General features: G+C 38.4%; 1 protein-coding gene across 1 annotated transcript in view; it reads left to right on the forward strand.

Annotated features, from left to right (window-relative positions):
- Positions 1 to 14297, forward strand: part of LOC129001019 (facilitated trehalose transporter Tret1-like) — a 29606-nt gene extending 15309 nt beyond the window's left edge. The window contains exons 2-8 of the mRNA XM_054428149.1: positions 2084 to 2214; positions 2913 to 3071; positions 3817 to 3952; positions 4937 to 5159; positions 6190 to 6461; positions 9353 to 9606; positions 10154 to 14297. Of these exons, the coding sequence (XP_054284124.1) occupies positions 2084 to 2214; positions 2913 to 3071; positions 3817 to 3952; positions 4937 to 5159; positions 6190 to 6461; positions 9353 to 9606; positions 10154 to 10363 (1385 nt within the window). The 3' untranslated portion in view covers positions 10364 to 14297. The remainder of the gene's footprint in view (positions 1 to 2083; positions 2215 to 2912; positions 3072 to 3816; positions 3953 to 4936; positions 5160 to 6189; positions 6462 to 9352; positions 9607 to 10153) is intronic.
- The last annotated feature ends 289 nt before the right edge of the window (positions 14298 to 14586 follow it).

Below are 14586 nucleotides of genomic sequence, written 5' to 3' on the forward strand. Positions count from 1 at the left end.
CAGTCTTGCCGGTCGTGCATTGCGCCAAACCCTCAAAGGGCCCCAAAAAATGTTCATTAGTTGCGCCAAGCCCAAGCCAGGTAGGGGAGTTGCCGGCAGAAGGAATGTCCTTGTTTACGTGTCATCGTAACCTAACCTAACCTATCCTAACCTAACCTAACCTACTCAATTATACATCCAAAGGGGGCCGCCACTTGGAACAGTCAAGAAACGTATTGGGTGGCTCCCTAGAGTAGTTGGCGCAATTCAGGAATACGCGACTACCTGACTCAGGTCAATTGGCGCAATTAATGCCCGCCCGTCTTGCCACTTGCTGCTTCAAACACTTATGACAGTCACCGCCCATCTGTAGCATAAAGATAAAGGTTTAGGAGCGTATCCCATCACCATCTCCATGAGTATCCTATTACAGCGATGGAATATCCCAGTGCCTGTCCATCCAACTGTTGGACACGAAACAGCTGATCCATTGTTTGACCGGTTCAATCCAGTTCAATGATTGTGGCTGCAAAAGAGATTGACAGATTATAGAGTCTTACATAACGTAAGTTAGAGATTTTTCTGCATATATTCTGCTACTGGGGAACTTACGACTACACCACTACAACACTGTGGCAGTTTGCAAAATGGCCTTTCGGTGGACCCTCCAGTCATCAGTGAACTGGCAACTTTAAATCGACTCCAGCGATCTAACATCACGTAATTTAATAACACGTACTTTGTGAACACTATGTAAAGAAGAAATTTAATACTCTTCCGTTGACTTTAGGCAATGCCTCCATAGTACTACAACCTTCCATAGTATCTGCAAATAATCTGTAGGTATCCGTGTTATTTTAATGGTTTTAGGAATGGATCATCAGTTTATGATATACTGGATCTACATAAAAGAAGTAAACAATTTTGTACATCAATTTAACACAATCAACATGTCCGACATTGCAGCCGTTGGTATCACTGGGTTGGAAAACACCCCAAGTTTTTCCGACACAGCTGACTATTGTCAACAATGCAATGTGGTAAAACTGTTATTTATTTATTTGGTTAAAAAACAACGTTGTTTACTTCTTTTGTGTATTCAAGCGAAACTTCCAAAGATAATCTTTCTCTTAACAGTGACATTGGCAAACAGGCTTTTATGTGTCCACTAAACAAATATTTTTTCCAAAATAAACAATATGGTTCCATGGTACCTACTCGAAAAAGGTACCAGGTTAAGGAGAGGTTTACTATGATGTATAGTTATTATATGTGACAGATTGTTCTCAGCAATTGCAGTTCCCAGATGAATTTACTTAAAGCATTAAAGGATGAAGTCCCCTATGACAACGGATAGGTCAACTTGACAGGTTCCTAATGCTAACGCAAGACAAGAAAGTTATACGGTAACCAGTGAAAATCTAGTTAAAGTTGAAAGATTGTATAAAAAATAGAATTGAATGCAAATATAAGGAGTGAGCCAAAGGGAAGCCGTTTTTAGTTCCTAAACTTATATTGTACACCAGCTTTACCCGTGTTTTCTAAGACCATCCTGATACCTGTTACTCACTGTTGTGCCATACACAAAATACAAAACATACACAGAAAAACATTTACAAAAGTAGCACTAAAACATCCAAATCCTGCACCTCCCATGCATTTTCCGTCACTACCACAATTGGTTGATAGCATGGTAATGCTTTAAATGCTGTTAACCATGCCAGCTTAACAGTATAAAATTTGATTTCTTACCATTGATTGCTTTACTATAGGTCGGCCGCTTAGAAAGCGACCTCCTCCAGCATTGGTTTAGCATTAGCGCGCAGGTCGTTTTCTAAGCGGCCGAACTACTAAGATATTACTGTAATACTAAATACTATATTATACAGATTCCTACAGTCATAGTAAAATCTTAGCCACAGATAAGACTTTAATGCAGCAAATTGGAAGGTATATATTGTGCTAAGTTGGGCAGTGGCTTAGTTTTCATTCCTCCTTTTCCATTAAAAAGACTATACAAATTCACAAAACGAGGAAATTAATCTTTAGTTTTGCACGTAGACTTTTCCCTCTGTGCTACCAAACTTACTGACTTTATTTGTAGCATGCATCTCCATGATGCTGTGTGGAGCGTCGTATGGATGGACGTCCCCTGTACTGCCGCGACTGTTGACCAACAGCAGCGAGATAGAAATGACACCGGACCAGAGCTCCTGGGTCGCAGCGTTCGTCGAGGTAACATATTATGGAGTTAAATGTTAATTAATTGTATAGACATAGATAGAATATGGAGTATTGCTATAGCTGACATTCTGTATTAAATATCTATAAATAGAACTTTTTCCTACAGTTACCTAACAATGTACATGTTCTCTCACTGATTTGAGAAAGCAAAGTGGCCAATTCGCTCATCAGTGAGACAATGTTAACATTGTCTCACTGTAATTACTTTGTCTCACTCCAGATTTGCAACGTGAAGGCACGAAATAATGAGCGCGTAACATGCAGGCAATGTCGTATGCGCGCGAAATGCGTTGGCAGCACTGGCTGTAAATCAGCTGGTCAGCTGTTGTACTGTTGTATTTGTCACTTCACGTTTAATGTTATATTAAAATTTCACTTCTGTGTAAAAATAGGTTATGTTTCTTCACCAATTTATTTGTTTTATGGTAACTGTAGGAAAAGTATAATGTGCAACTCGAGTTCAAAGTACAATTGCCTCACTCGAGAAACCATTCAGGCTCGTGAGTAAGGATTTCTCTCGAGTGAGTCAATTGCTCACTTTTCTCACTAGTTGCACAAATAACTATAGTTTTAGCTTAGTACAGTTTAGTTTCGTTCAGTTTTTTCTTCTACTCTACCAGTTTATATATTATTAATTTTAAAACAAATTTTTGTACTGTGACAAAATAACTAATTTCACTGCGTTTTAGGTGGGAAACCTGTTTTCACCAATCCCATTTGGTAGCTTAGTGGACGTGTGGGGTCGCAAACCCTGTATCCTCATCACTGGACCCCTTTACATTATCAGTTGGATCATTGTACTGATGACTCGCTCCGTTTATTGGCTCTATGTGGAGAGAATCATACAGGTCAGTTGAACATATCTAGTGAACTACAGTACGGTCCACGAGAGTCTGCAGTTGAGGGAGAAGCCTATTTACCACGTGACTTCGAAGTAGCCAATAAGGACCGCGCGGTGTTGCCAAATCTAATAATACCAGCTGATTTGAAAATATTTTTTAGTATATTTTAATTAGTGTCGAAAATTAGTAAACCCGGATGGGTGGTGTTGCAAGTCGTGCTAGACCAGTCTTGCTATTGGCTGCCGCCAACTGCAGACTCTTGTGGGCCCTAGTGTAGTGAACTAAAATTATACGAGATGTCTGTGAACGGTTAACTTATAACCGGTAAATATGTTATAGAATTTCATATTTAGCAGCTGATTCAATAATTGTGTTGTTCGTTTATTTGTTTTCCTTTGTTCTTTTTGGTCAGGCCAAGACTTTATGGACACCCTGTATATGTTGCAGCTGATTGATGTGTTGGCAAACCTCAGCTATTGAGCTAATATTTTAATGTTAGGATTAAGTGGAGAGATTTGATTTCTTCCCCTAAAACCGCCAAAATTTGAGTGAACAGTATAAGGTTTGTTGGTTTGTCATTTGGTCTTGTACTTGTGTTATCCCTGACATTATTTGAAGGAAAGTAGTGTGGGCAACACACTTTCTACTGGGGAGTAGGCACATTGCACTTTTCATGACAAGACCAGGTGCATTTGTCCATCTTATTTATGATGTTTACTTCAACCGGTGACTTACTTCAACTGTTTTGCAGGGTATAGCCATTGGCATCATGTGTACAGCTGTGCCGGTGTATACTGGAGAGATAGCTCAGCCCAGCGTTAGAGGCAGTTCTAGCGCTCTCAACCAGGGAATGTTATATGCTGGTATCGTCTACTGCTACTGCCTAGGTATGTTTACTAGATATCATTGAGATCCAAGATTCAAAGAGGGTTTGAGCAATCTTAAATATTATTAGTCTTTCACCCATTCTGATTTTGGAGTTTTTAGCTGTAAAATTTTTAAAATAGTTGGTTAAACAAGTGCTTTGGACATTAAATCTCTGTTTGTATTCTCAACACACTGAATCGACACATGAATCCATGCACATAATCTGAAATTTGTCTAGAAAAAAATAAATTGCTAATAAAAAAACGTTACTTTTTATGTGACTAACCTTTTGAGCTCCAAATGATGATGTATCGGACTCAAACGATACCAAAAAACAGTTACTCTGTATGTGACTAACCTTTTTGAGTTTTAAATGCTGATATTTCGGACACAAGAGTTACCTAAAAGCTTCCAATCATGATCTATCCATCAGAGCTGTGCCTCACATCTGCTGCAAGCTGAGTATCAAGTTTAGAACTGCTTCTAGGCTTGGGCTTTGGGTTGGGTTTACCAGAGTTGTTAGTATGGAAGACTTCCATCCCATCAGTAGAGCAGCAGGCCCAGGCGTTATCCCTCTAACCAGGAGACAGCATAGCAGGGTTGGGGGTTCTGTTCCCATCTTGGTGAAGTTAAGTGTGTACTGTCTGTGACAGAGCCTGGTTGGAAAATTCACTTTACATTAATGAGACGGGTGTTTTTACTTTCTCCCCCTATACCATAGTATATGGAGAAAGTATTGTTTAAGTGAGTTGCACTAATCAGATAATTTGATACTTTTTGCTTATCCTTACTGAGTGTGTGCCCGTCAAAAATAGTTTTTAAATTATCAGTTTTTTTAAAATAATAAGATTATGGGAAAATACGATGCAAATTTACTTACCTAATTAAGTAATCCTTGGAGCTGAAGTTAAGGTCGATTACAGCGAAGAATAAAAACAGAAAAATATATGGTTCTAGACGTAACATTAAGTATCTTGTCATATTGTTGACTGGTCTGTTCTCAGGTCCGTACATGTCGTATCAAGCATTTGCCTACGCCAATCTGGCCGTGGCTGTGGTGTTTGTGGTGACGTTCGTCTTCATGCCGGAATCACCATACTACCTAGTGATGAAAAACCGGGATGGTGAGGCAGCTAAGTCACTGATGTGGCTGTATGGGGAGGACAGTGTGCAGGGGATACAGGAGGAGCTGCATGCTATCAAACAGAGTGTGGAGGAGGATATGAGGTGAAGGGAGGGGGTGCAATATACTAAGATTTGTATAACTAAAAACTCGGTTGTGTCTATTAAACTCCTAGGTCTAATTGTATTTTGAAAACTCTATGGAGCTCTATGTGATGCTTGCTTGACAATCAAAAGGTTGCCAGATCGATCCTGAGGAGTCAGTAGCTTTTTGATGGTTCAAAACTGGATACAGCTATCTCTGATCATTGAACTGTAAATTAATGATCTTGCCTAATGAAACAGCTGATCTTAGTCAGTGACAAAGCTACACAGATCATCTCAAACCATTCTACACTCTCATCCTTTACTCATAATCGGGTTAAAATACGCACCTAGGTGATACCATAGATAAAACATACTCCCTTAGTAGATTTCTCATCCTTATGGAACAGCTGAAGACAATTTTATTGTTAGTTCTGTACGGTTTTCTGTAGAGGTCGTGTTTTGTTTACAATTTGTTTCCCGTTATTACAGCCATTTAAAACCTCGTTACACCAAATAATACGATCTAATCATAAACAATAACCTGTCCCCTAGTTATAATAACCAAACAGTAAAGCACAAATCAAGAAATTAACCCTAAAATAATAGAAACAAAGTTTCGTTGACACTAGCGCCCATGTGTCACGTACATGAACTAGACACGAAAAACGTGCTTCAAAATTTACAATGGGATGAGAAGTCTACTTGTGTTGGTTAGTCTATGGTGATACATACCCATCTCAATGATTGACAATTGGTATAAAAGCTGTCAAATTAGTGTTAGAGTTTCCAAAGTGAAAGACACTGAGTAAGTATGGTTCATTTCATTTTTCTTGAAATGTTAGACTTGCACAACGTTTGATTGTTATTCTATCAGCTAATAAAAAAAACCACTAAATCACAGACTAATTGATTAGTTGTGTACATGGGCATTGTTTTAGTAATATAGCTAAAATAGCTGTAATCGCAGCAGACTCCAGCGTTAAACAGTTATCTATATCTTATCTAATATGTTTACCTATTACATTTGTTATTGTTACATTTATTTTAGGTCGACAGGAACGTGGTGGGACCTTCTCAAGACCCCTGACACTCGTCGAGCATTGCTGATTGTCCAGGTAGCGCTTATAGCCAAATACATGAGTGGCTACCTCGGCATTGTGAGCTACGCGACCAAGACTTTCACAGCCAAAGGGGATTCTGTGCTGAACGGAGACGAGTGGTCAATACTCATGGGATTCATACTGTTTCTTCCCATGTTCGTGGGTGCTGCGCTGGTGGAGAAGGTTGGACGGCGGCCACTGTTGATGGTATCAACAGTAGGTGAGTGACCAGCTACAGCAAGGTCAAAAAGTGGAGCGGATAGCACAGAAAATAATAATAAATCCATTGCACACGTCAAAAACCATAAGGAACAAAATTTTATCGTTGGCAAACCTGTAGAATAATTTAAGATTGTATATAACTGAAACCACTAATTCTCTTAGTTTTAGCACGTTCGCTACCAATCACCTTTTATTTGCGACGCTGAGGTCATTGCCACGGACCGTGGTGTACATCTTAATACTAAACAGAGACCGGGTGTCATATGGTTAAAAAAGCTTAACCATATCTTCCATAACCATATCGTCTTTGTGACGGTCTAATTGAAGGCCCTGAATTTTTGCAGTGGTCTATAGATATGTCTGCCGCATATGTGCGTCACTTTGGTCTGAGTATATGATGATTAGTGATATCATATGATTGATAGTTAGCAAAACAGATTTTTACTCTGCTACATCACTGGCCCGCGGTCTGCTTGTACTGTGAATAACTTTTGGACACTGACACAAATATGCAACGTCATTCTATGGGTAGAAACCGGCTGTCGCATATGTGCGTCGCTGGTCCATATGAATGAAAAATTTAGTACTGTACTATTGCGGTAGCGAACGAGTTAATCCATTATCTTGAATAACATAGAACATAGGGAAAAAGTAAATACACCACTACTGCCACTAAAATACAAGGGTTGTCCATAGTTTAAGGTCTCCGTTAAGCTTCCGTCGCAGCTAAGTGAGCTAGTTTAATGTTTAGACCAACATCGTTTTCCGTACTTCATCCACTGCTGCTAGCTGGTTCTCACCCCAGGTCCAAGTCTTACCGTAGTATTAGAAGCCCAGCCGTTGTCTGCAAGGTGACGTGTAGCCAGCAGACAAACTACAAAACAATGCTTTATCAGATCAGCTGAACACTCATTAGGGCTGCGTAAAGCACATATTTTCCGCCCCACTTTCTTATTTCTCCTCTTCTAATTTCTTGTTTTATGAATACAGTACTGTGAACTCATTGGAAGTGTCGAAATTGGCATATAAACTTGTGATTCTCATACTTGTGAAATTCATTCATATTTCATATTTGTGAACTTGTTAATGTTCATAAGTAATCCCTCGATACAAGGGTTCAGGATCTATCTACGGTCTTCAACTGGTCCCAGTTTGGGCCTTGATTTGTTGATTAGACTTCTGTGGTCTGACAGACATGAATGGACATGTGGGCCAAACTTCTAGACCAGTTAAAGTGTGAATAAATGAGCACAAAAAAGTTAAAAACAAGGATAGGTATGGCTCTAAGATATGTGAGCACTTTGTAGAAACGAATCATATTGTTGATTGGGGTTTGTCTGCAATTCTATACAAGGAGTCTGATTGGAGGAAACGAAATATGGCAGAGTCGCTTTTCAGGGCAATAGAAGACGAGCCACTTTCACGACCATCGGTGGATGTCAGTACGGTGTACTTAAACATTGTTAAAGACGAACTAGAACAACTACGAGATAAGGCCATGAGCGTGAATGGCTTATCAACAATGGACAATGCACCTACCCCCGCCCCCGCCCCCGCCCGTCCTCCTCCAAGCTCAGCTGATCCAGCAGTCGTGGTTAGGCGTTCGACCCGCGTGCGGGATAAAAATATTATTTTTCCACCCTGAGGAAGCTGAACGTTTTTTTTTGAGTTCCGAGAAACGTCGGACTTTTTATGCCGTGCACGATTTGTGTGTTGTATATATGTGTTTATGTGTGTTTTGACGAGTCCCAGACATCACAGACAAAAATAAAGGTGAGTGAAGCCCACAATTATCTCCGTGAATAGACATAAATGGAGTCAAGTTTTTTGACTAACTAAATGTGCGCAAGAGGTGGAGGGAGAGCTGAGGGCAGTCTCAAACACTTGCACAATGTTTTCAAGCTGTAGGCTGACTGCTGTTGTTCATCAGTTTTATTTGTAGCAGTTACCAAAGTTAGGGGATTTTACATGAGGATCGCCGGTGCAACCTAACAAGAGAGATTTTAAAACTAGGAGACACGGTCATTCTATGGTCAGTAGGTTGTTGAAACAGGTGTGTCAACAAGCAAATGCTCTTCAAATTCAATCCACAGTCAAATTCAATCCACAGTCAAATTCAATCCATAGTCTCGAAGTAAAATGATGGAAACCCACTGCTGGCCTTGTCCAAATGTGTGCGACCTTGTATTTACTCCTTTAGTCATTTGTTCAACGAAACACTTCTCCAAACACATCTGTCAAAAATAATCACCAGGCATTGATCTCTTCCATAGAATCAGAGAACGTGATTCTGGGAGGTGTTCGTTAATTTTCCTTCACAGCGTTTTGAATGCTATGAGAAGACTAATTGTCACATAAGAGTGGGAACCAACTAGAAAAGTGGATAGTAAGAAACACAATGTTGATTTCAAATTTTAACTAATTTGCTTGGCTGTGACGGGAGCTGGATGGAGACCTTAATTTATGGTCAGCTCTTGCATAAGATAAAGAGATACTTGTCCTCTTTGCCACAGGTCTCCATAGAGACTAAGGTGTGAGAGGTAGCAGAAGTAGGCTAGGTATATACAATGAGTAGATGAACCAAATAGGTACATAGCATGCAGCAAGCAGGTTCCTAAAGCTAGACACAAATTTTCCAAGTACAGAGGTGACAAAATGGGTTGTCTCGGCTTACACTGCTACAGTGAAAATGTACATTCGTATCTCAAGGAATTGTCCCCAGGGAGGATCAAATAACATAGAAGATTGCATAACCAAAGATCGGGTAATCGAGACTTCTTTACTCTAGTTTCTTTATAACTGTTTAAATAAAACTGTGGTTTATAGCTTTAACTGTGGAAGTTTTTGGTGTCCTTTTTGAGTTAACAAATCACTGATCACTTGTTGCAGGTTGTGCCATATGTGATTTGTGTGCCGTCGTCTACTACTACCTAGAGCTGGAGACTGAGGTATACGTCAGCCAGTACAGTTGGATAGCTTTCCTCTGCATAGCCAGCTACTGTGTGCTGTTCAGTATTGGTCTCGGCCCACTCGTTTGTGTGCTCAAGGCGGAATTTTTCCCGTCAAACACTCGTGGAAAAGCTTCAGCAATCTCTAACATCACCGAGACTATCGCCTGCTTCATCTGCATAAAGATGTACCAGGTATGACTATGTGAAGTTGTTAAATTTGTTGTTAAATTCAAACGGGAGCTACTATTCATTCTTTAACTGTGAATATCCGTTATTCTTGCTCCCAGTCTTTGCCCATTCCCTGATAGCAACAAAAAGTACAAAAACTTTAAAGAGGATTTTTGATAGAGAGGTTGCATGGCTGCTCCACTGTAATCTGCCTCAAATTGAGTCCTGCCTTTTGATAATCAGAAATAATCAGTGACTATGAATAAGGTATTAGCGGTATTAGCCTTTAATAGAATCTTTGTATTATGAACACAATACGTGTACTGATTTTTTTTAAATTTTACTGTGACAGACAATTTTGACAAATCTCTTGATTCTGGAGGCCTTGGAGAATGAGGGACATTGATGTGAAAAGGTTCTAGCTATGGAATGAAGCATATCTAGTCATAGCCTCTGAAAGAAAGAAAATATCCAAGCTCTCAGGAATTAAAGAATCTGTAAGTTTCTCCATAACTGCTTTTCTAAGACAAAACTCAAAACTGTTATCTGTATGTTTACGTCTGTTGTGTAGGTGTTGGCTGACGGGTTTGGCATGTACTGTAATTTCCTCATGTTTGCCACCTTCTGTCTCCTCGGCAGTTGGCTGATCTACATGTACGTCCCGGAGACGACGGGCATGACTTTCTCTGAAATTCAGAGACAGTTCCACAAAGTTCCGATTCATGATAAACACATTGAGAAAATACCAGTGAAGAAGTCCATCGAGAACGGAGTAGTTTGAGAGTTCTCTTTTTCTATTCGTAGTGTTATAGCTATGAGGTAGCCATGGCCATTGAGGTTTCTGGGCTTTCATCCCAAACTGCTAATGGGAATTTGTGCTCCTGCAAAATGAGCTGTTCCAGTCCCCTATCAGGACTTTGATTTTATCTACGATTCCTCTCCATTTCTTAACCGTATCATGACTGTTAATCACAACTTTCTACATTCCCAAAGTCTCTTAAAGATACTCCTGAGCTTCTAATATATTCTACTAGATTTCAATAACTCTTCTTTTACACAAATTGAGGCATCTTATGTAAAATTTAGACAGTTTTTTTTTTCGGGGAAGATTATTAAAGCTTTTTTGTTATAGCCTTATAGTGTGGTGACAGTCCAAGTTAAGCTTAAAAAATTCAATCATCCAATATTTCGTTGGTTGGTTTAAGTTTTAACAACAGAAATTATTCTTATAATTATGACTGTACCAATTTGCTGTAAAGATGGCCATCTCTTGCCCATTTTAGTCTCATATTGTTTTGCCAGCTCAACAGAAGAATATTTTGTTGGTGAACTTGAAGGAAGTTAGTTGGTAGTATAGTAGTTGTCATAAAAGATATCTTAAGACTAGAATTATTTCAGAATTTTAAATAGTAATCTAAAACGTAGGTATTAGGCATATGCTACTTACTTAACCAATTGAATTCAAAACAATTAACCATTGTAAAACAGAATAGTAAAAGGAAATTACAAACTCTAACAACACTTGAAACATATACAGGGTGGGGTTACATACCCCTACACCCCCCCTTAAATTTTCAACCATTTGAGATATTTGAAATCTGTTTGCGGCAACCTTCTTATATATGAGGGGCTACAATAAATGTAAATTTTGAAAATTTTGCCCTAAGGGGTAGTGGGGGTAGGGGGTAGCTCAAAATTTTCAAACTACAGGTATAGTCGAGTTTGGTATCATTTTACAGGTCTTGACAAAACATAAAGAAAATAGAAATCGGACCATTAATAACAAAATGACAGTTCAAAATTACTTTTAATAACCATTAATTGCCTTATAAATTTTTAGCTACAATTTTGTTTTTAATGGTCCGATTTCTATTTTCTGTATGTTAATTGTTATGCTTCTTCAAGACCTGTAAAATGATACCAAACTCGACTATACTTGCTATTTGCAAATTTTGAGGTACCCCCACCCCCGCTCCCTAAGGGCAAAGTTTTTGAAATTGATCATAATTATTGTAGCCCTTCATGTCCAAACAAGTTGCCGCAAACCGATTTCAAATATAACAAATAGTTAAAAAGTTAAAGGGGTGCAAGTTAATTTTCAACCATCCTCATGGTTATTTGGATTTGAAACGTTTTAGGGCACCATTTTGTTATTGGTGGCCCGATTTTGGTTTTCTTTATGTCAATTGTTATGTTTCGTCAAGACCTGTAAAATTATACCAAACTCGACTAAACTTGTCTTTGAAAACTTTGAGCTACCCTCTACCCCCGCTACCCCTAAGAGCAAAATTTTCAAAATTGACCATAATTATTGTAGCCCCTCATATCTAAGAAGGTTGCCGCAAACAGATTTCAAATATCTCAAATGGTTGAAAAGTTAAGGGGAGGTGTATGTTACTTTTCAGCCACCCTGTATTTACATTTATACTGACACTGTTTTTAGATTTTACAGAATAAGTGTAAATATGTTTCAAGTGTTATTAGACATATTTTTATTTTCTTTCCGTAAAATTAACAACACATAATAAGCTGATTTAAGAAAAATTAAAAAAAGTGTTGTGGGACTAAGAAGTTGTGGCGATGTTTTTTTCTGCACATCGTCAACTTTTTTAGTATTTTATAGTTACATATAAGTTGATTCAGTATTGTACTTTGTAGTTAGGTTTATGTTAAACCCTTTTAGCATTTTTTATTAGAGAGCTTGAAAAGATCTGATTCTTGAAATACTATAATGAAGATTTGTTTACAGAATGTGAATGTTTTAAATTATATTACTTTGGTCTATCAATGAATAGGCCATAGCTTATGTACTCTACTTAAGCTGAGTACTTACAACAATTACTACAGTACTTTAATTTACTTAATATTATGAATCATTCTTTTCCTGCAATCATTTATGGTACATGTGACCAAAATTTGTCTTGTTGTCCGTTTAGCAAGTTTTGAGCATTTTCTGTTTTTAAACACTATGTTATGTAATATTTAAAGTAAACGTAATTCTAAGGTCTTTTAATTTATTTATTGTTCAAAGTCATGTTTTTGAATTGTATAGGGTAAAGCAAAGAACACCTTACGAACACATTTAGACTAGTTAAAATAAAGAGATTTCTGAAGGAAAACTCATGTCATGGCTCTCTGATTTGTTAACATTTATAACTAAATGCAATCAATTGTTACTTCAATTTCTCAATAGTTTGGTAAGTTTGCATTATTTGTTTGACATATGAGTGGGATTTTACTGAGATTGTATTTTTTGTCCGAGAAAAAGTGAGATGCAATGATGCAAACGTAAAATTGGCAGCAAATTTCTTACGCTTTTCTACCATTGTCTTCAACACAGGAAGTACACTACCGGTAGGCTATGTTAATAGTGGTTTACGCAGCGATTGCGTAAAGATAGTGTTACCGACACGAGTAAAAAATGTAATGTACTCTCGCCTCGTACCTTAAATTTTCTACCCGTGTCGTTAACTCTATTTACGCAAGTTGCGTACACTACTTTACCTATGATAGTGTTTTAATTACTAAAAATCACTACTCATAACTTTTAAGAGAGGTTATGTTTTGGTTTATAACCTCTCATTGCCACTGACAGTGATGCAACGAAACATGTTCCAAACACTAATTGCACCACTCAACAATTAAATTGGCCTGAACGGCTGATTAGTTGAAGTTCGAATCATTACAGTTTTACTTCTTCTCTCTCAATCCTTGAACCTCATTGGTGTTTTTATGAGTAAAAAAAAATACTATGATGTTGTGAAAGTAAACAATGCTGTTATGTGAAACTTTTTAATTCTAAGAACTGAACTGAAACGGCTACTTTATAAAATGGTCTTAGCTAAAATATATTACTTAACTTTAGATAAATTACACAGTGCTATGTTTAGGTTTAACTATTTTCTTCCTCTCTACTGAATATGAAAATAAAGGTGCCTTTTTTATTAAAATAATAGCTGTTTATGCGTACAGCTCCGTAATTTGAATGTATGCCGCAACAAGGCATCTCGCTGCTTACTGTCATCATTTGTGAACAGAATCAATTGCAGCTCTGTAGCTGATGTGTATGCTTTCCTGTGTTTCTAGAAAATGTTTAAAATCATTGAATCTCTCGCCACATGCACAATAAGGTCAGGTGGTTTTTGACAGCAAGAACATATTCAATGCAGACATTTATTGCCAGATGATTTGAAGTTTATGGCCTTGATGCAATGAGTGAGGGTAAAGTGCAGAAATGGGGAGTTTAAAAATGGCTGTGTAAATTCTGATGAAGAACACTTGGGCCATTCTTAAAGGGGCTTTGGCTTTGAAATTTACGGGGGTAATTGAGTGCTGTAATTCCATTAATTGTTGCTTCAATTTAGAGGTGATATAAGATAGCCATGTCTTGTCTCCAGTAACCTTTTGACTCAACATTTCCTTCATTTCTTCTCCTTTTTCCTTGCATAAAAAATTGCAGGTGACGACAATGATGTCCCCGTGATTGCGGCCCCAGAAAGATGTTCATGATTTTGCTGTAGTCGCGAGTGTCGAAGATGATATCCCCGTGATTGCGGCCCGTGGGAGATGTTCACGATTTCACTGCAGTCACAGGTGTGATGATAATGTCCTCGTCATTGAGGCCCGAGGTTGACTTTCACAATATCGTTGTGGTCGCGAGTGTCGGTGATGATGTCCATTTCAACCCATGGGAGATGTTCACGATTTTGCCGCAGTCGCGGTCCCTTGATTTAGGGTAAGTGTTCACGATTTCACCCTGATCCTGGGTGACATGATGATTTCTCCGTAATTGTGGCCTGCGGGAGATGTTCACGATTTCATCCGCGATCTCGGGTGAGGAGTATAATGATGATGATCGTTGGAGATTTTCAGGATTTCACCACTATCACAGGGAATTTTCACCACAGGGGTGGGGGCCACTCAAGTAATTTGGCCTAGAGCTGCAAGTACCTTAAATGCGGCACTGACACCAAAACCACAATTCCTTCTGGAATGGACTTTTCC

Source organism: Macrosteles quadrilineatus, unplaced genomic scaffold, assembly GCF_028750875.1.
Source record: "Macrosteles quadrilineatus isolate MER2022 unplaced genomic scaffold, UCM_ALF_1.0 Scaffold_8__2_contigs__length_117827958, whole genome shotgun sequence".
NCBI lineage: Eukaryota > Metazoa > Arthropoda > Insecta > Hemiptera > Cicadellidae > Macrosteles > Macrosteles quadrilineatus.